At 35.2% G+C, this 21,299-nt stretch overlaps 1 protein-coding gene across 1 annotated transcript in view; it reads right to left on the bottom strand.

Annotated features, from left to right (window-relative positions):
- Positions 1-21,299, bottom strand: part of LRP1B (LDL receptor related protein 1B) — a 2,189,733-nt gene that overhangs the window by 160,093 nt on the left and 2,008,341 nt on the right. Inside the window, exons 73-77 of the mRNA XM_027835590.1 lie at positions 18,609-18,734; positions 17,138-17,275; positions 15,336-15,470; positions 12,545-12,664; positions 10,680-10,921 (exon numbers count right to left, since the gene is read on the bottom strand). Coding sequence (XP_027691391.1) covers positions 10,680-10,921; positions 12,545-12,664; positions 15,336-15,470; positions 17,138-17,275; positions 18,609-18,734 — 761 coding nt within the window. The remainder of the gene's footprint in view (positions 1-10,679; positions 10,922-12,544; positions 12,665-15,335; positions 15,471-17,137; positions 17,276-18,608; positions 18,735-21,299) is intronic.

Here is a 21,299-nt window from a genome sequence, read left to right as displayed (position 1 = left end):
ATGGTCTGCACTTTGGAGGTCAATAATTCCATTGCTTTTTTTTTTTAAATCAACATCATCTTCACAAGGGTCTTTGGCATACTGATTTTTGCAGGCTTGGGAATGGAATCAGTCCAAACCAGAGACTCTGATGTTGCTCTGTTGCTTCCAAATCACACTGAAAACATGACTTTTCATCGCCGATTTATATTTTCCTCAAAAATGCCAACTTTATACAGATTCAAAGGTCAGGACAAATGCCAAGTTTCCACTGTTTCAGTTCATTCACTCAAAATGCATGGCACAGTTGTTGCAAAAACTTTCTTACTGTTCAAGTTTGCTTTCAGCATGAGCCTGTGTGTTTGTCTACATTTAACTCTTTGGCCACTACTCTTACTCTTTTTAAATAACCCAGTCCACTTATCTTTTCAACTTCTCCATCTGTCCTGTTTGTGAATGGTTAGCTAGTATCTACACTATCATGGAGATTTTTGCTGCCTTCTTTAATTCTTCTGAGTTAATCAAAAACTCTTCCTCTTAACATTTCTCTATTATCACAAACTACTTTGAAAATTACAAGTATCTCTCTTGCATGTTTTCACAACTTCACACAAAATGTAATACTAATTATTTGATCTAAATATGAATTATTCAATGCTACTTGATGGATTGGCCATGAAGGGGCTACTGCTAAAAGCTGGAACAGGAAAGCTATCCTGCTGGACTGTTGGATCCATTGACATTGTGGAAAGGTAAGCTTCACAACTAAAACACTCCATCTCTCTGCTCGGAACATTTTCTCTACTGTCCCCCTTCTTGGAATGCTCTCCTTCCTTACCTCTACCTGCTGGCTTACCTGGCTTCCTATAAGTCCTAAATAAAATTTCATCTTTTTATAAGAAGCATTTCCCAACCCGTCTCAATTCTAGTGCCTTCTTTTCTTCTTTTATTTATTTCCTAGAGGGCAGAAACTATCTTTTGCTTTTTTTTTGTACCCTCAGTGCTTAGACCAGTTCCTTGGCACATGGTAGTAGGCACTTAATAAATACTGACCGATTACCTGACTTCATGTGTTTGAAGCATTGTCAGAGTGAAAGAAGATTGTTCTTCCCCGACCTGCAGGGCAGAACTAGGAACAGTGAGTGGAGGCTGCAAAGACACAAATAGGAGCTTGTTACAATGAAAAACTTCCTAACAAAAAGTGGAATCAGCTTTCTTAGGAGGTAGTGAATTCCTTCTCAATGGAGATCCTCAAGAAGGGCTGGATGACTATTTGTCAGATAGGATGTGGTGGGGATTCTTTTTCAAGTGGTCTTTCTTATCTGCTCCATGGACCCATAACTGAGTCTTTTTATAGTATAGCCATAGGTCATATATTCAATGTGTACATCTGCTGTAGAGCATTTTTATGCTAGAACATTTGTTTTTATATTAGAGTAATTGATTTAGATAAGAAAAAAGTCCTCTTGGATTATTTTTAGCACAGAAGATATGTTAAAACATAGCATTATTTCAAACTACATGTATTTTAATTTTTACCCCCATATAATCATATTTATCAGAATTTCTGTTTTACATAAAAGCATTAAACAATAGTTAATGACCCCTGAATATCTTTGGAAACATTACCTGTAAAAGTGTTTTGCTACCAATATCTTATTAAAATGAGTTCATTTGCAACTGGACAATATAACTTTGTATGCACCTTGCTATAAAGCTTTTTGATATGCCAGTCTCTAAGGGTAAATGTCAATAAACAGAAGCATGATTTGTATGAATAGAATTACCTAGGAAAATGATAGGACTCCTTGTTTAACTTCATGTTTTGGGATGGAAGGCCCTACCAATTAAAGATGGAGCCTTATTACCTGAAAACTTTGAAGCCTGGGCATATGAAAACATGAAATTCAATTACAGACTCAACAAACCTGGAAATATTTTTAAACTTCAATAACTCTACCAAAGTGCCACAAATTGCCTAGGAAAATAATTAACCCACTCATCAATTTTGTGTTAGGTGAGTAGAAGAAAATATGTAAGCTAAAAAAATGATTCAGAGAAGGGTATTATCCTATGATATTTGGGATAAGTTTATATGCATTATAGGCATGGAACAGATTGAATCCTGTATTGCAGAAACCCTGAGTAATGTTTTTAAATGTTCCTTTTAAAAGTATCTAAAGTTGTTATACTGGGGAAAAATACTGTTACAGCAATTTCTTAGTCAAAAGAATAGCAGAAATGCCAAAGCAAATAGAGACAGGAAGGTAGATGACAAAAGAATCTTAATAAAATGAATACAAAGATCACCAAAGCAAAATGGTGAATAAATAGTCCCAAGAAAGTGGCAGTTTTCTCATAGCCACAGCCATACCATGGGAAAGGGAGAGAGTGGAGTTTAAGGCTTATAATGGTAATGAGGAAAAACACACTTCTATGTTATCCTCCAGTTGGATGTCTTCTAAGATAACAACGAACTAAAAGGAAAGGGGGGGAGGTGACCTACCTACACACTGGCAAACGTTTAGCCATTTGAGGCCATAACTGCATCATATTGCTAAATGAAAAGTGAAAGTTACTCACACAGAAGTTTTGTTTACTAACAAAAATATTTCTTTCAAATTACCAACTATGGATGACAATATTGATAAACTTAACACTTCCTGGCAATACAGGGATATAAGACACCTCCAGAGGCCTTGTGATGGAAAATGCTATCCACACCAAAGAAAGAACTATGGAAGCCGAATTGCTAACTTTTTTCTCTTCTTTTGAGTTTTGTTTCCTCTTTCTGATGGTTCCTCCTATTGGTTTTAATTTCTATTTACAACATCACTAATGTGAAAATATATTTAATATGAATGTAAATGTATAGCCTACATCAGATTATGCGCCGCCTTGGGGAGGGTTGTGGGGAGGAAGAGGGAGAAAAATTTTAAACTCAAAAGTATATGGAAGTGATTATTGATAAATCAAAATAAATTAATAAAAAAATTAAAAATTAAAAAATTAAAAGAAATCCTTATGTACAAAAAAAATAAAGTACGAAAGAATTCAGAAAAAAAAAACAAATTACAGATTATGAACCACTTATAGATTGTTATAAGGATCTCCCTACTGGATATGGGCTATTACAAAATTAAAGCCAAAGAAATCACACTTCTTCAAATACAGTGTATTTTCCACTTCAACTTTCAGTCTGCACTAAAGAGCACAGTTTTGTAACCGCAATAATGGCTTCTTACTCAGGCAAAGAACCAATATGATTCTTGTTTCAGTAGCATATAGGAGCGACAGGGAGAAGCTAGTCTATAAAGCTACTGATCTACAATTAAAAAAAAACCTACTGACCAATTTTGGAATCAGGTGGTCTATTAGAATGTATGTTCCGTGAAAGCAGAGACCATTTTCTGCCTTTCTTTGCATCTCCAGCATTTAAAACAATGTCTAGCACATAGTAAATACTGAATAAATGTTATGACTGACTTACATAGTCACACAAAGTCAATATATTTTATTCACTATCTCCCTAGTTTTCTTGCATTAAGTGGCATGATGTACTTTCAACTTAACTTCAGAGTAACTCAGGTGATGAAGAAATGATGAAGCTTGTGTTTCGGCTACATCTACACAAGCATTTGATTAAAAGCCTGAAAGACTGAAGTGGTGTGGTGAGGTTTATTTTGAGAATAACTAAAACTTTCAGTGATTGTCAGCCTCAGGTTAATTTCCACTTATTCCAACCACATCTCTTCTGGTGGCATTAGGGTAATTAGAGTCCCTAAAGAATAAGTCTCCCTTATGCTTAATGATAAATCCATCAGAAAACAAGACAGATATATAATAGCTTCACTTTTAGTTTGATAGGGGAAGCTGACACTACTACTGTCATTGATCTGTGACTTGGAATATTGAACGGCTCCTTTTGAATGCTGTATTATGCAATTAGCAGTTTCTACAGCAGTGGAAAATATGGCATCACATTTACCTGTTTTATAACAACAGTACCTACCTCACAGGGTTGTTCTAAAGATCAAATGAGAGGATATTTGTAAAGTGCTTACTTAGCACAGTGTCTGGCACATAGTAGGTGCTATATAAGTGTTCATTCCCTTCCCTGTTCTAACAGGGTAGTATAACAATAAGTTAAGTTTATAAAGCACTTAGGACAGCTAGGTGGTACAATGGATAGAGCACTGGCTCTGGAGTCAGGAGGACCTGAGTTCAAATTCAACCTCAGACACCTGACACTTACTAGCTGTGTGACCCTGGGCAGATCACTTAACCATGATTGCCTCGAAAAAAAAAATTTATATAGCAGTTCAAGGTTTGCAAAGCACTTTATATGCTATCTCATTTGAGATGATCCAGAGGCACCACGGAGATCATAGTCCTCAAACCAGAAAGGACCTCTTCTAGTCTAATTCCCTAATTCTACAGATGAAGAAACTGAAGAAGGGTAGGTAACTTGCCCAAGGTCACACAGGTAGCAAATGTCAGAGGCAAGATTTGAACCCAGGTGCCCTGATTCTAGATTTGGTGGTGGCTCTTCAGTAAAGATTTGTTTCTGTGACCACTCATAGAACTATTATGGAACCTTCTAAACCTTAACTCATCTTCCCCATCCAAAATCTGCCCTTCTACCTAACATATCTGTTTTCATTGATATTCCTTTAAACCTGAACTCACCTTTGCTTCTCACATTGTCCTTAGCCTTGACATGTAATCATTTGCCAAAGACCATCCATTCCACTTCAAAAATTTTCTTGCACCTGTCTTCTAATTTCCAACTTCCTTAGCAACTACCCTAGTTCATCCTCTAATTTCTTCCTACCTAGACTACAATTAGCTTTTAATGTATTTACCTGCTTCTAGGCTAGCCCATCTCTGACCCATTATTCACACTGTTTTCTATACAATCTTTCTATGTGCCACCCTGATTATGTCACTTTTTTACTCAAGAAGCTTCAATCCCACCTCCTCCACACAAACCCACTGAAGTGACTACTTTGTAAAATAGAAATCTCTGATCTGGGAATGCATGGCCACAGCCTGGCTTCAACCATATTTTCTAGCTCTGTTTGATTCAACTCTCCTTCATGTACCTGATATTTTAGTCAGATTGGCCCAATGCCCATCACCCTTCTCATCATACACTTCTTGTCCCATGCTTTTGGCTCAGGCTGCCCTCCTCACTTAAAATGAACCCATTTTTCCCTGACCCCTTTTGAATACTTCAAAGCTCAATGTAGGTGTTAATTCTTTCTGGAAGCCTTCCCCAGTCCCCTTAGCTTAAGTGATTCTTCGTTTCTCAAATTTAACATGAGATGAACCTTTCTATTTTGTGTTAACATATCCCTTTTTCACATCTTCTTTCCTCCTCCCATTAAATTGTAAGCTCCCTTAGGGAACTTACTAACACTGTCTTATCTATCTTTGTTTCTCCAGTGACTACCACAGTATGTTACATATAAATCTGGGCTAAGCTGAATTAAATTGAACTGCAAAGAAGAATTGTATGGTAAAAAGAAAGAGCATTTTCTGTGGAGTCAGAGGACCTAGTGTTAAATCCTGTCTCTGACATATTAGTTATGGGATCTTGGGGAAGTGATATAATTTGTCTGGGCCTCAATTTCCTAAGGTTAGACTAACTGGCTTCTGAGAGCCTTCCCAACTATAAATTTATGATCCTATGCTATGACAATGTAGTCAGTTGATAGTTATTTATTAGTACCAATTACTTTCAGATCACTTGATCAATTCTAATCAGCTCACATTTCACAACAATGCTATAAGGTAAGGTAGAGGAAGTATAAATATAATTTTTGAGACATGGGAGACACTGGCATAGGACTGCCCAGTATGGCATGCCTGCATAAAAGAAGGTGCTGTGTTCTAAGAAACAAAGCAGAACTACAATAACTCAAAAGAAATGTGACGTGCAAATTTAGAGACATCCCACTCCAAATGTTCAATTGGACTATTTGTGCCCAACTGGTGGTAGAGCATGCCAAGCTCAGATTGGTCTGATCAGCCAGTCAGAATCCAGTGTTTCTTGAGGCCAACATAATGGTCGTTTTGGTCCTCTGAAGGACAACAACCAAATATAATTATCCTCTTGTAGCAGAGGAGTAAAGTGAAGTACATAGAACTGAAGTGATTTGTCCAGAGTCACAGAGCTAGTAAAAGAGCAGACTTGGCAAGTAGACCTGTGACCTCTGACTCCACATCAAATACTCTTTCCAGCATCGTAAAGAAAATGAAATGCAAAATCATATAGTTGTATTTGCTTCTCCTTTTAAATCTGAGCACATAAGTAAAGATGCCTAATGGAAAGTAAAGTAAATGATGTTACTACAAACACACAAACTATATATATAATAATCCAAAGAAACTTACTGGGTACAGTGTTGTTTCAAGAGGAAATGTGGTCTAGATGTGGGCATAGAGTATTTGACTTGGAGTCCGTTGACCTTGGTTCAAGTCCCATTTCAAACAATTATGAGTTATAAAAGCATGGAAAATTTTCTTAACTTTGGTAAGCCTCATTTTATTTTTTCTTACCTATGTAAAATGGGGTTAAAATTATTCATACTAACTACCTCGAGTTTGCTGTGGGGAAAATACTTTCTAAATCCTAAAGCATCATATAAATGTGATTAAGTATGGCTATCTATATATAAATATACATACATATAAATACATAGAAGATGGTGGTGATCATTTTTCTTTCTAAATATCAGTCAGTTCAGTAAGTCATTTATTTGTCTCAGGAACATTTAGCAATATGATGGCAAAAATCTAATCTGTATTTTCAAAGTCATTTGCATTTTCCATGCACTGACCTACTTTATAGCATTTGCCATCCTGCTCTTTTCTTTATACTACTTCATACTAGAAATGATAAATTGCCAGAAAGTATCTACAAATGTTGCATAATGTTATCATGTTCTGTTCTGACTGTTAAAATTCAAATTCAGAAATCTCATTATGTTTTACATATAGATTGAATCATGTCAGTGTTTTAAGTTTTTAACTTGTTTAATTTTGTTAAAAAAAAAAGATCCATCCATTTTGTATAGCCCAGAGGGGTAGAAATTCATAAGTACTTCTAACTATAAATAACCCTTGGTCTTTCATTTGAAATTTAGATTTGTAATCACAATTAGTATTCCTATTTTTTTTTTTACAAATTCCCAGAAGTAAAATGTTCTTATAATTTCCAATAAAGTTCGTTTGGAGAAAAGGTCTTCACTGAAATATATTGAAATTAAAATTTGGTTTCACATCTTTTATTTTTCCTTTGAATTGTGAAATAGCATACTCCCTTAGCATTGTAGGATGAAAGATATTGTGATATGTTTAGTTGCTAGGAATATGCTACCTACATATCTTCTTATTGCATGGAGAGATATTTGTTTCATCAACTGAAGCACACTATAGGTCAGAGTATTGAGACATGGGAGACACTGGCACAGGACTGGCAAGTATGGCATGCCTGCATAAAAGAAGGTGCTATGTTCTAAGAAACAAAGCAGAACTGCAATAACTCAAAAGAAATGTGACGTGCAAATTTAGAAACATCTCCACTCCAAATGTTCAATTGGACTATTTGTGCCCAAGGCTTAGGAGGTCAATATGTCAGACTCAGCCTAGGGAAACATATTCAGTTTTTGTTTTGTTTTTGTTTCTCCCCAGGAGTGGGTCCTGAATTGCTATCCTGGGTCAATAATGCACTGGATGACAGTAAGCATGATAAATACAAGAAAATCTTTAGCCTGGATCCATAATATTTTTCAACTGTCTCTTTAGTAGATGCTGATGCTCACATTAGGGTCCAGAGGGAAAAAAATGACTGAGTAAAAATCTAACATCACTACTGTGAAAGTCAATCAAAATTTATGCTCTACTCACAGAAGGTAGGGCATTAGCATCACCTTATTTTATTAAAATGATGTAATCCACCTTTGCATTTGGCAATAGTTGGCCTCTTGCTGTCTTTTTTTTGGCTAGGCAATGGGGTTAAGTGACTTGCCCAGGATCACACAGTTATTAAGTGTCAAGTGTCTGAGGCCAGATTTGAACTCAGGTCCTCCTGACTCCAGGGCCAGTGATCTATATATATCACTGCACCACCTAGCTGCACCTCTCTTGCTGTGTCTTAATCCTAACTTTAGTTTCTTTTAATGAAATATATAAAGATAATGAAAATACGGTAAACTGAAGGAATAAAATAATGTAAGGTTCATGAAACCAAGTCACAGATTCTAGAAATAATCTAGTGGTGAGGTCATGATCTTTAAGTATATGAATGACTGTTTACAAAGGAAACTGATGATCATAAATTATCAGTATTTTCATGGGCCAGGACTGGAAAGGCTAGGGTTTTTTTTTTTTACCTGCACCATTAATTTGAAAATTATTAATAGTAATGAACATTGGGGGATATACCTGAATCCAATTAATTCAAGGGTTAGGTGCTAATGGAGTTTGTTGTGTTATCTCCTACTCTAAAGATATGGAAAATGCAAATGACTTTGAAAATACAGATTAGATTTTTGCCATCATATTGCTAAATATTCCTGAGACAAATAAATGACTTACTGAACTGACTGATATTTAAAAACAAAAATGATCACCACCATCTTCTATATATTTATATGTATGTATATTTATATATAGATAGCTATACTTACTATATATATATATACACATATATATAGCCTACTATAAATGTATACAATATTATTACAGATAACAGGGATGAAACAAACTAGGGTGCCTCTTGGAGGACTTCTGAACTTTGTACCCTTAAAAATGAGACTATGAGTGAAATCTGGAATTATTTACATGCCTGAAAATAATGGATTAGAAGAGAGGTGAAAAACATGGTGACCTCGGGCCCCATTGTGGTCATGACACTCTCAAGAGGGCCTGAACCAGATTAAAATATTATTGTGAAATATTTAAGAAAATAAATCAAAATACAACAGAACACAGCTAATATTAATATGAGGTTATCTAAGTCAGTATGCACCTGCAGGAATCCTTATTTATGGCTTAGGGCCTCCTGTGACTATTTGAGTTTTGATAGCACTGGATTAGATGACTTCTTGCTGTGTCAGGAACATTATACAATTTGAATGATTTTGTAATTTTTAAAAACTAAATATGACTATCAGAATTATGGTTTAGGTACTTATAAGATTATGGGAATGGCTAGATGGAGTACAAGATAGAGCACTGGGCCTGGAGTCAGGAAGATGAGTCTTCCTGAGTTCAAATTTGGCCTCAAATACTTTCTAGATGTGTGATTCTGGGCAATTCACTTAATCCTGTTTGCCTCAGTTTCCTCATCTGTAAAATGAGCCGGAGAAGGAAATGGCAAATCACTCCAGTATTTTTGCCAAGAAAACCCCAAATGGGGTCACGAAGAGTCAGACGAGACTGAAAAAAAAAAGATGAACAAGAAGTTGTAGAATTATAGATCTGGGGAGAGACGGCACCCCAGAAGTCATTTAGTCCAACTTTCTCATTTCACAGTTGAGGAAACACCTGCGGAAGGCTCATTGACTTCCCAAAGTCACACAGGTAATACGCTTCAGAGGTGGGGTTTGAACCCCACTAGGTCCTCTGATTCCGAAGTCAGTGATCTTTTTTCACCATACCCCATAACTTCCCCACTTTAAATGATATCATTTGTTTCACTTACAAAATAAAGAGCTTTGCATGACTGTTGTCTGTTTAGTCTTGGTAATTTAAAGGCATACATACATATATAGAACATACATGCTTACAGATATACAAATATGTTCAGATTTGAATGACAGTGAACCAGGTTCTGTTTATCATTCTGGCAGCACTCATTGCAAAATGCACTGCTCTCTGCTCAGAGACAGCATAATGCCTGAAGATAGAAAGACATCAGGGATTCTTTTCTAACACAGAGTTTGAATTACATCCTGCTGTGACAGAGCTTGACTTTTTGGTAGTATGGGAGTGGGCCAGAACCCATAAAAATAAGTATTAATCTATCATTTTCTTCTTGGGTTACTCCATAACATACAATACAGAATAACTTCACATGCCCTGCAACAAGGGAGGATGTAGTGTGCGTTGATAAATCTAAACAAATGCCATAGTTTCTTTTTCTTGAAAGAAGTAGCCACAACAATAAACATGCCTATCATACGTCCAGAGAATATAGTCTGATACTCTAAGAAACACATTCTTCTTGGGGCTTTGCTAACTCACAGTCATCAGAAGGTAACATAAACATCAACACTATTTTGGTTTGAATTTCTCTTGTTGCTTATGAAAAGTATTTTTGGTGACATTCTAATATGAAGTTTCCTAATTAAAACCAACACATCAACAAACAAAAACAATAAACTTTAAATTTCATGACATGTTCAAAAAGCCTCATTTCATTTTGCAGGATCTAGAAATTAAAACGTTCCTACCAAAACCACAAATACATAAAACCAAGCAAATTGGAATGTTTCTCAGGCAGCTGCAACATTAAGTGACCAGGGAAATTATTTTTATTTTTTATGACTTTGGGAGTCAGTTAATTATTTATCAAATACTCTCTGGGGGTCACCACAATGTGTTACAAACTCTTAGGCAGATAATTTGTTGTTGCTTTTTTTTTCTTTAAATGGGTATGCAGCTTTAAAGTTTCAAAGCTGTTTACTTACAATCAAACCACTGGTAGTTTGTCTTCTTTCTTTGCCATGGACCCTTTTGTAGAAAATTCCGCCTGGATTAAACTGAGTACTCCAAATAATCATATCCCTTTGATAATACACATCCATCCCTGTTATCCTTGAATTATGTTCAATATGAGAAATTTGTTGATGATCGCCACTGTAGTTGAATGGATATATAAAACCCAGGATATCAGTGTCATTAGAAATGTAGAGAACTTGATCTTCAGAGCCTGGAGATTATTATAATGAAATACAAAAATAAAGTCAATTTCAACTAATGTAAAAGCAAACATTTTATTTTTCAATTATGCGGTATTTTCACGCTTAAACAGCATCTTCAATCAAAATCAAGTCATTTTACTCTGACCCCTTAGCCTTCCTGATTTAAGAATTCTAAGGTCAACCTAGACATTTCAATTCTTCATTGACCAAAATTTTTCACACAGACACAAATGGGGCCTTTGTGGAAAGTATATTTAATTTTGCTAAACACTAGGGTACAATACAGTGTTTAAATATACTTATTTTAATAATCCTGTGTAAATCTATTCCTGAATCTCAATTTTCATTAAATCACAGTTAAATCTAAATATTTATTTTTATAATATTAAATATTCATGACAGTGGATTCAGACACCTATGTTAAGAAATACAAAGCCCTATTTCTCCCCTAACTAAAACTACCTTAGGAATCTGAGTAGTTCACATAAATATACTTTGAACTCTCTCTTAAATGGAATTCTATTATATGGAATTCTTGATCAATCAATATTTCTGCACACTCAAGGCCAAAATAATTTATCAACATAAGGGTGACCTTGAGGTATTAAACCATCTTAAATTGCTTTACAAAAATTCTAATAGAAATTAATTGATATTCAACATAAAGGCAGTGAGGCATAATTACATGCTGAGTTTAGAGTAAGAAAGACAGGGTTTCAAATTCTTCCTGTGACACTAGCAGAGTGACCCTGGGGAGGTAGCAACATCTAAGTGCTTTAAGATGCTTCATGGAATTTATATACTAAGTCACATACAGATTATGATCTCGGTTGATTGAGGACATTCTTGCACCAAGAATTTCATTATATATTTGCAAATAGTTTTAGTGATAACTGCATTTAATAGTGTATAAATCTAAGTAGAGTCATTCTTTATTAAAAAGATTAAATATTTATAACACTCCATTCCCAAATCATCTCAGATAGTTAAGGGTAGGGTTAGCAACTAGGCATGTGACTTCATTATTAATCATAGTGTTTTGTGGATGAAGCAAACCGATAAGCATGAATATCTATTTTAAACACTGCAATTCTATGCCGAGTATTTAATGAAAACCTATTTTTATGAATAAAGGGGAATCAGAACATGACTACTGGAATTGGGCTAAAACCATTAAAATCCTTATTTAAAATTCCCTTCTTCAGAAGACACTGTCAATCCTCAACTTTTTTTCTTAGTGATCCAATAATCTCCCATAAGATCAGGCATCATGCTAAGATTCTGGAACTCTGAATTTCACCTTTGATTGTGAAATTCAACCAATTTTGACTATCTCTTAAAACACAGAGAACTTTTTTCATTAGTTACCCTGCTTTTAAGAGTCATTTTAAAATGATGTCCTAGTTGAGATTACTAAAGAAGTGTAACAATTCAACAGGACACTCATTAATCAGTATTGAAGAACATTCAAATACATCAGTATCACACCCTTTTTTTTCATTTTAGGAATGGAACTATATCCAAACAGCTCAAAATATATTTGTACAAAGACACATTTCACCAATTACCCACAATATGATTTTTTAAATAAAAAATATTAGTAACATTAAAATGAATACTTATAACCTTACCTTTTGCTATGCAGGTGTTATTCTTGGCCTTATAATTCTGGTCACACACACACTTATATGACCCTTTCATATTAACACACTGTTGGGAGCAGGCACCAAACACTAAGCATTCATTGAGGTCTAGGGGGAAAAAAAAACCAAAGTCACATCATTCCTATCCTAAATTTGGCCTACAAGTTGTCCTTTCTACATCATAAACAAGTCAAGTTCCTTTTGCTTCCTGTAATTGGTATCCTTAATTTTTTTACTGTGAACCCCCATGACATATATGAATAAAATCACTCTTCTTTTATTCTGCTGGTTGAGTTCACCATGGCTTTCCCATAACTGTGTACTGCATCTCTGTCAGCAATTTAGTTTTAATTATTTATTTTTTTGAATTGTAACTTTCAGATTAGTAACTATCAGATCACCCAATTCAAACATTTTCAAGTATCTTCATTTATCCAAATTGATATCCTGTGATTTCCCTTTGTTATCAGAATACATCTTTTGTAGCTGGGTACAGTTAGAATTTACAACTTAAAAGTGGCCAGATGATTTCCCTTTTGTTTAGCAAGAAAGGAACTCAATGGCTTGGGACTGGACCTGAGATTTCAACAGCATAGGGAACTCCCTAATGGTGAGCTGGAGGTTGGTAGTTTCTCAGCTACTTGTGGATCACACAACTGATATGTCAGAGGCAGGACTTTGCTAGGGTCCTTGTTATGAGGTTTCATCTCTATCCACTACGCCAAAATGCAGTTTAAAGAGGTTTTATACATACACGCACACACACACTAGGAAGGGAAGGTTTAGACATGATTTTAATTGGTGAAGGAAACTCATCACAAATCATCACCTGCTATAAAACTTATGATATTTGATATTTAGTTGTCTGGGATCTCTGGGAGGTGAAGTCACTTGTCCAGAATTGTTCAGTCAGTATGTGTTGGAGGCAGGACTCTCTCTCCAACACTGTCTCTTCAATTAGATTGACATTATTTGATGATCTGATACATGCCTGATTTTACATTCCTATATTCTATTTCATTATACCCCCATTTACCATTGAAACATTATATCCCCATTTATAACAAAGCATATACCCCCATTTATCATTAAAATACTTTTGCAATCTTTTGGAGCTTAGAGGAAGAAGAAATGAATAGAAAAATAATGGAGTCATGGGCAAGGAGTTTTATTGAATATGTCAATTCAATCCATTTTCCATTTAACACAATACAACACACACACACACACACACACACTCACACACACACACTCACACACATGAAACCTCTTCTTCCATCATTATGTCTCTTTGTCTCATCCTTACCCTAGGCATTCTAAATGCCAATCATGTGGTTTTCAAGACACATTAATTGTGTGATCTTGGGGATATCGTATAACCTCTGTTAGATTCAGTTATCTCATCTGTAAAATGGGAGAAATAAGAGGACTTACCTGACAAGGTTTTTATAAGGATCTAATGAGATAACATCTGTAAAGAACCTTGCCAGTCTTAAAGTGTTGTGTAAATGCCAGCTATCATTATCATCATGGGCACCATTATGATTACAATTATTTCAAAGCAAATTTCAATCATATGTGATCCTATTTAGTACCATGTAGGGTGAATATAAACTTTATGGAATATTACTGTAATTATCACCCAGGTAATATCCTCCTCCATTCCCATGCCCAATGAGTACAATTAACATTCTGGTCATTAAATAAGGAAGTGGATCCTATGACTGAGTAAAGAGTATGTTCATTTACATGATTAAAAAGAACTGGAAAGGGCAATTTCAGAGCAATAGGAAGTAAAGGGGAAGGCAGCTACCAGTTTGAAAATCACATAATATGCATTAGCCTTTTGTAAATCTAATTAAAATATATCCACAACAGTAATGACTGTCCAGAAGAATATTAGTAAATCAAGTAAATCAAGACTATGGCTTTGTCAAAAGCTTGTCTGTAGGCCATCTAAAAAGATAAATCTATTTTGTCTAATAAAAGTCATTGATTAAATTTTTGATAATGATTAAAGTGAAATAGCATTAGTTATTATAACTTTAATCAGAATACAAAGAAAACTCATGCAATCTACTTTCACCCATCCATGCTAAGGGACAGAACAAGAATAATAACACTATACTGATTGCCTACTTTCTCTCCTTTCCCAACCCCACCAAAAAAAAAAAAAAAAAAAAAGGAACAACATTCAGCTAACTCTAAATCATGGCATATACTTCACCTACTTCCTTTGGCTGTCCTATATACCAAGAGGGTATTAACCAATCTAGACAGGAGTTGGCAAATATCAATTTAGTGTATGTCATTGCTTTAAAATCAAAACATATTCATGCCCCAGAATATTTTCTGAGTCACAGTATCTATACAGTGACAGATAATTTAAAAAAAAAGAACTTTTATAACTCCATAGAACTGGGTCAACAAGAATATATTCTTTCATGAAATGAACCTAATTTTCCAATAGTTCCTGGAATAGAAATTTCTTTATTTGCATTTCAAAACCAAAGATAGAACAAAACAATCTAGTTCTTCCAGGTCTGAGGCTTTTCTGCAAAAGGCTTTGTATCCTAGATGGCAGTTCAGCTGTCTAACAAACCCATGCTTGACCCAAGAGACTCTCCACTCTCACACATAATATACCGGTATTACATTATTATATACACATACAATATTGATGAAAATCAATCACTTGTCACCTCACAATTTAGCAGTTTTAGGATTCATCTCATAACCCAAAGATTTAAGAGCAAGCTGTTTATGAAATGTACTATACCTTCACACTGTCTGTTTCTCATGTTTCTCTGAAATCCAGGCTTACAACGACAGAAAACAGATGTTTGTGTTTGATTGCAATATGAATCATCTCCACATGGATTCACATTATCTTCACAGGTATATTCAGTGGGAACTAGGATTAAAAATGTATGGTCAAAACTAATATTTTCTAATTCCTAATGTGAGAGCTTTACATCTTTTTTATTTGAAAATGTTATTAATTTTCTTCCCAGCTTGTTCTTTTAGTATTGCATAAGATTATAGTTTTCATTCCTTATGATCCCTTAGACCTCAGAAAGGTACGTAAACAGGAAAAAAGTGCGCTAATTTATGGCTAATATAATTTAGATAGAATATGTTATGGTGTCATTAGCCATAACTTCAAGCTGTTACCAAGACCTGCTGCTGGTGGGATTCCATGAGGACATCCTATTGGGGAGGCATTATTTTATAAAAGAAAGGTTACAGAGAGCCCTTTGACAGCAGAAACACATTGCAGTGGTTTTCTCGAGACGTGACTGGGGACACCTTTTCTTTTCTGGAAACATGCTTCAAAGATGAACACAATTCCCAAGCCCTCCCAAGAGTTAGTGTTTTATCCCAAAGATTCCTGACATGGATTTGGATAGGCATCATATTACCCATTTCTTGTTGGTGTTCTTTATCATCATTTAGTGAGGAATAACTTGTGAAAAATGACTTCAAAATTCAAAACCATCAACTACTTTTTATGTATATTTTAAAAGCACTTTGTATATGCCATTTAGTCATGAGCTCAGTGAATTTCTCTGCTCAGAAAATCAGATACTCAATAGTAACTCAATGCAAAATTATTAACATATAGGAACTTAACATATTATTAACATATAGGATTCCTAGAACTTATCCTGAAAAATGAAAATATACTTTAAAGAAATAAGAAACTACTGGTAATAGGAAAGGGGAAAAATGACCCTCACTTTAACCATTACTCAAGGCAAATATCATTTTTGTATATGCCTAAAACAATTAGTTTTAATTTTTTTTCATAAAAAAGTACCTGGCCACAGGTTCAAAAGCTTAGACTAGAGTCCTTATTTGAACATCAGACTTTCCAGTTTAATGAGAGTACTTATTTAAATGCTATCTTTTTTTTATCCCTCTGTTAATTACTTAGAGTAATTTAAGGGACTCTTAAAACAAAAGATTGCTTTAACAAGTCCTTTTAAAGCAGTTAGACTTTGCTTACAGCAAGTTTCAGGAAGTATCTTTTTGTCAAAGTAATAAAGACTGAGGAAGAATGAAGCAAGTCTTGAGGGATACTGATCTAATGCCTAAGTCCCTAACTATTGCCATTACTCTAAATTGGAATGGTCTGATTTAGGAGGTAGCAAGTTCCCATCACTAGAGACCTATAAGAAGAAGCTGAATAATCACTTACAATGGATGGTATGTTTGAATGAAGACGGGACTAGATGACTTCTGAAGTCCCTTCCTTCCTCTGAGATGCTACTTTGGTTTCACCCACAAAGATTACAACTATTTGACTTAATGTTTTGTTCAGTTGTTTTTTCATTAAGCTCTGACTCTTCATGACCCCATATAGGGTTTTCTTGGCAAAGATACTGAAAAGGTATGCTATTTCCTTCTCCAGCTCATTTTACAAGAAACTGATACAAACAGGGTTAAGTGACTTGCTCAGAGTCAGAGGCCATATTTGAACTTAGGAAGATGAGTCTTCCTGACTCCAGGCTGGGCATGCTATCCATTATGCCACCTAGATGCCTTGACTAACTATAGCCTGACACTAAGCAAACTCACCTGTTCTGCAGCCTTGTTCATCTGAACCATCTCCGCAGTCATCGAAACGATCACATTGTAGCTCCATGGGTATGCATTTTTTATCACTACAAGCAAACTCATCCTTTTTACAAGGTCTTGTTTTATATATAAGTTTATCTATACAATCATAAACAAATGCAATAAATAGTTTAATCATTTGATAAATCAACAAATATTTGTCAGACATTCATTACATGCACAGGACAACAATAAAAGATATAAAGATACAAGAGATCAGATGATCTCAGATTTAGAACTAGAAGGGACCTTGGAGATCATGGAGTACACGTTACAGATGAGGAAACTGAAGCACATAGAAGTTAAGTGACTTGACCAGTGTCATGTGACAAGTAAGTAACAAAAGTGGGGTTTGGCCTCAGGTATTCCTAACTCAAAGTTTTCTTACTTGTCTACTGTATGACACCATGTAACAGAAGTGTCAGATGCCATCCATGGGCTGCAGGTGGTCCCAACACTTATGAGCACACCCAGAACCAGATTAAAATACAATTGGAAAATATTTTGCAAAATAAATAAAAATACAATAAAACAAATAACATTACATGTTAAAATTAAGTCAATATGTGACCTTCAGGGACCCTTATATATAGATTAGTGGCTTCCATTTCTATTTGATTTTGACACCCTGTCTTGTACAGTATGTTTGTAAATATATATACAGTTATCTCTATACCCATATACAAATACTCATAAGAATCTGTGTTTTCATCAACAAAGAAGAATTTTCCTACACCAGTATAGACTGTCAGTGACTTAATCTGATAAGTTAGAATTTATACAGTATAAGGGACTTGCCCAGGGCCACACGAGTATTAAGTTCCAGAGAGAATTTCAATGCAGGTATTCTTGACACCAAATCCAGTGTTCTTTTCACCACACCAGGCTCAGTCTTTATCTGATACATAAATCTACATCTACACTGAAAAAATGGGCATACAAAGGCAGCTGGGTAGTGCAGTGGACAGGGTGTTGGATTTGAGATCAAGAAGACCTTAAGTTTGAATCTTGCCTCAGACACTTTCAACTGCATGATCCTGGGCAAATGACTTACCCTTTGTGTGCTTTAGTTTCCTTCACCTACAAAATGAGGATAATAAAATCATTTATATCAGAGAGTTGTTGTGAGGGTCAAATGAGCTGTAATATGTAAAGTGTTTTAGAAATTTTCAAGTGCTACATACTAATACTTCATATTAGTATTATATCCTTTGAAATAGTTTATGTAGAAACTCTTCAAATTTAATAACATTAAACTATTTTAATCTATTTCCATAAAGCAAAGTAGTTGGATGAAATACCCTCAGACCACATGAAACATCTTTTATTTCACTAAACTAAATGAGAAATTTGAATTCAAAACCCAATAACCATTAAATTAAGCTTTCTGTTGTCATTGGTTTGGAATGAATTCTGAATGAAATGGAATTACCACCACAATGATCTTCATCTGAGTTATCACCACAGTCATCTATCTCATTGCAAATCTGCTCAGGTCGAAGGCACACATGATTGTTTCTGCATCTGTGAGGGCGGGTGGGTGGGCATGGAAACTTTGCTGTAAGAAAGAAACACAAACACAGCATTTGGAAACAATTTAAATAGTCATTTTTTTCTCCTTTTATTTTTTTTTCTTTGCTCAAATGAATATTCTACTTCTCTTTTTATTGTGGAAATTGTCTATCTGTGGACATAGGAAAAAAAAACATGTAGTGTTAGAAGCTTCTGCTTCTGATTATTTCTATTAACCACAGAAAACATTATTTGTTCCCCTGGCTCATTTTAATGTCATCATAAAGTACAGGCATATCTATTATTTGACTGTATAATAGAGGACCTACCTCAAGATAAATAAAAGAGCCAACCCTGATGCTCTCGTTTTTAGATACCTTATCTTAGCTGACTTCACTCAGTGTACCAAATTAAATTATGCCTACAATTTATACATGGTGGCAGGACACTTAGCTATCTCAAAGAGCAATTTCACACAGCATACAATTTTGAGAGAGCATATGTTATAGGTACCACATTGTATATAGAAAAACAGGCCACCTACTGAAAAGAAAATGAAATAAAACTCACCACTCAAGAAATACTAGAGCTATAAAAATTTCTCTATCATCCTCTGGAAAGAAATATCTGTCTGATTGCATATATGTATGTGCACATAAGGTAATTTTAATAATTATTATTTGTATATGTGAATAAGTGGTATATAGTAAATTTTAAAGAAATGTTCCACCCCTCCTTCTCTGTGTCTCTCTGTCTCTGTGTTCCTCTCTCTCTCTCTCCCCTCCTCTTCCTCCTTCCTCTCACTCCCCCTCTCCCTCTCTCTTTTTCTCTCTCTCTTTCTGTCTCTCTTTCATGAGTCTCACTATCTTTACCTATTTATGAATCAAAGCATTAGAAAGGTGTGTAAGGTACCATGGTCATTGTTCTGCACCTCTGTTTCAAATATAGGAGACCCAAGGGAAACTGCACATATCTGAGATATCTGTCTGATCACTCCATAATGGCTTTATGACAACTTGGTGTCAGTGGCAGCTCAATCTCCCTGAACTCCCACCCCCAAATAATACCACACAGGTTCAGCAAGCCCAGTCAGGTATGCAGTTATTAGGTCAAATCTGGGGCATGGCTCACAACACTGTTGGGCCCATCACCTGGCCTCCATTAATAAATTGTATTCCCTCTTTTCCGTTAAGTGATGTTGCAGAGAATATAATAATGGCTTCATAGTATCAACCTAGGTATCTTAAGGCTTTGGGCAGTACCATGTAGATTGTCCCCTAGAGTTCCTTCTTGGACTCTGGGTTGGATGCAAGCATTTCTTATGAAATTATTTAGTCCTACAATAACTAATTTGTGCTTTTTTTTCTTGTTAGCTCTATAGACCAAAAGGAGAGTGAAAACAAGCCCATACCCACACACACAAACCCCGCAAAACATATACCTAACACATTTTGAGTAACATAAGACATCTATATTGGAAAATATGTGTGCCGTACAATCACCACTCTTACATTTTATTCTAATTCAGAAACGCAGTGATCTCAACAGGGCCTTTTCTGTCTCTTAAGGTTATAGGGAAGAATGGATTGAGGACTGGGAATAAATCTCTGAGCTATTGTCCCTGTAGTGAAAATTCTCTAAGCAGACTCTTTTAAGCTGTACATGCTGTCCCTGAAAATAACCTTGCTTCATTTTTTCTTTAATGTCAGTCTCCAATGTCATCATCCATCATGAAATTTAGCTTTAATTTCACATACCAAACAGAACAAGGACTTTAAGTACAGTTGGGGTTTTTCTATTCACCTTAAGTGTTATTTAGCTGTGGTCAAAGTGGTTACATTTTCCATTAAATTAAAGGTGAAGTTATGCTCTTACACTAATATTAGATGTGAAGAATGGGAAAAAGGGCAAATTGAACCTTGGGAACATGAAAGAGATTCAGCATTCTGATGAACTGCACATGTGCAGTTATGTTTGTTGATTGTTTCAGCATGAAAGTGAAAATAAATGTCAATGAGGAGCAGGAATAAAGTGAAGTAGCAACCATTTGCAGAATAGCTGAGATGTTGGATTTCTAGATTTAAAATGTTAAATAACTCATTGTGTCACCTTTTTGCCCCAACAGTTCTGTTTCCTATATTCTGTATCTTCCCTGAATATTCATGGATGACTGATGGAGGTAGATGATTCCATTATTTGTGTGTGTATGTGTGTGTGTGTGTGTGTGTATGTGTGTGTGTGTGTGATTGTTTGTATTTTCCCCATTTCACTCATCTGCCCACCAATCATAGCATTAATACCAGTTTTGTGTGATGGCAATGTCCTTACATGACTTCTTACATGACATGATACATTTTAAGAGGGGAAACTGCCTGAAATTATCCCATGCAGAAGAAAATCTATCCTTTGAATAGAGCTAATATATGTAAGCACAGGCTTAGAAAAAACATAAAATGTGAATAGGTTAATCTTTCTATTAATTGCCATGAAGGTAATGATAATTTTTCATCCATGTGGTCCCAAAACTGAAACTTGTATTACCTTGTTCCAATTCATTGACTCATATGGGTACATTATATCTAAAGGAAAAATAAAAGTGAGAACTAATTGA

This window comes from Vombatus ursinus, unplaced genomic scaffold (assembly GCF_900497805.2).
Source record: "Vombatus ursinus unplaced genomic scaffold, bare-nosed wombat genome assembly UNPS02014816.1, whole genome shotgun sequence".
NCBI classification, from domain to species: Eukaryota; Metazoa; Chordata; class Mammalia; order Diprotodontia; family Vombatidae; genus Vombatus; species Vombatus ursinus.
The sequence above is the reverse complement of the archived record's forward strand: the minus strand, read 5'-3'. Positions and strand labels throughout refer to the sequence as shown.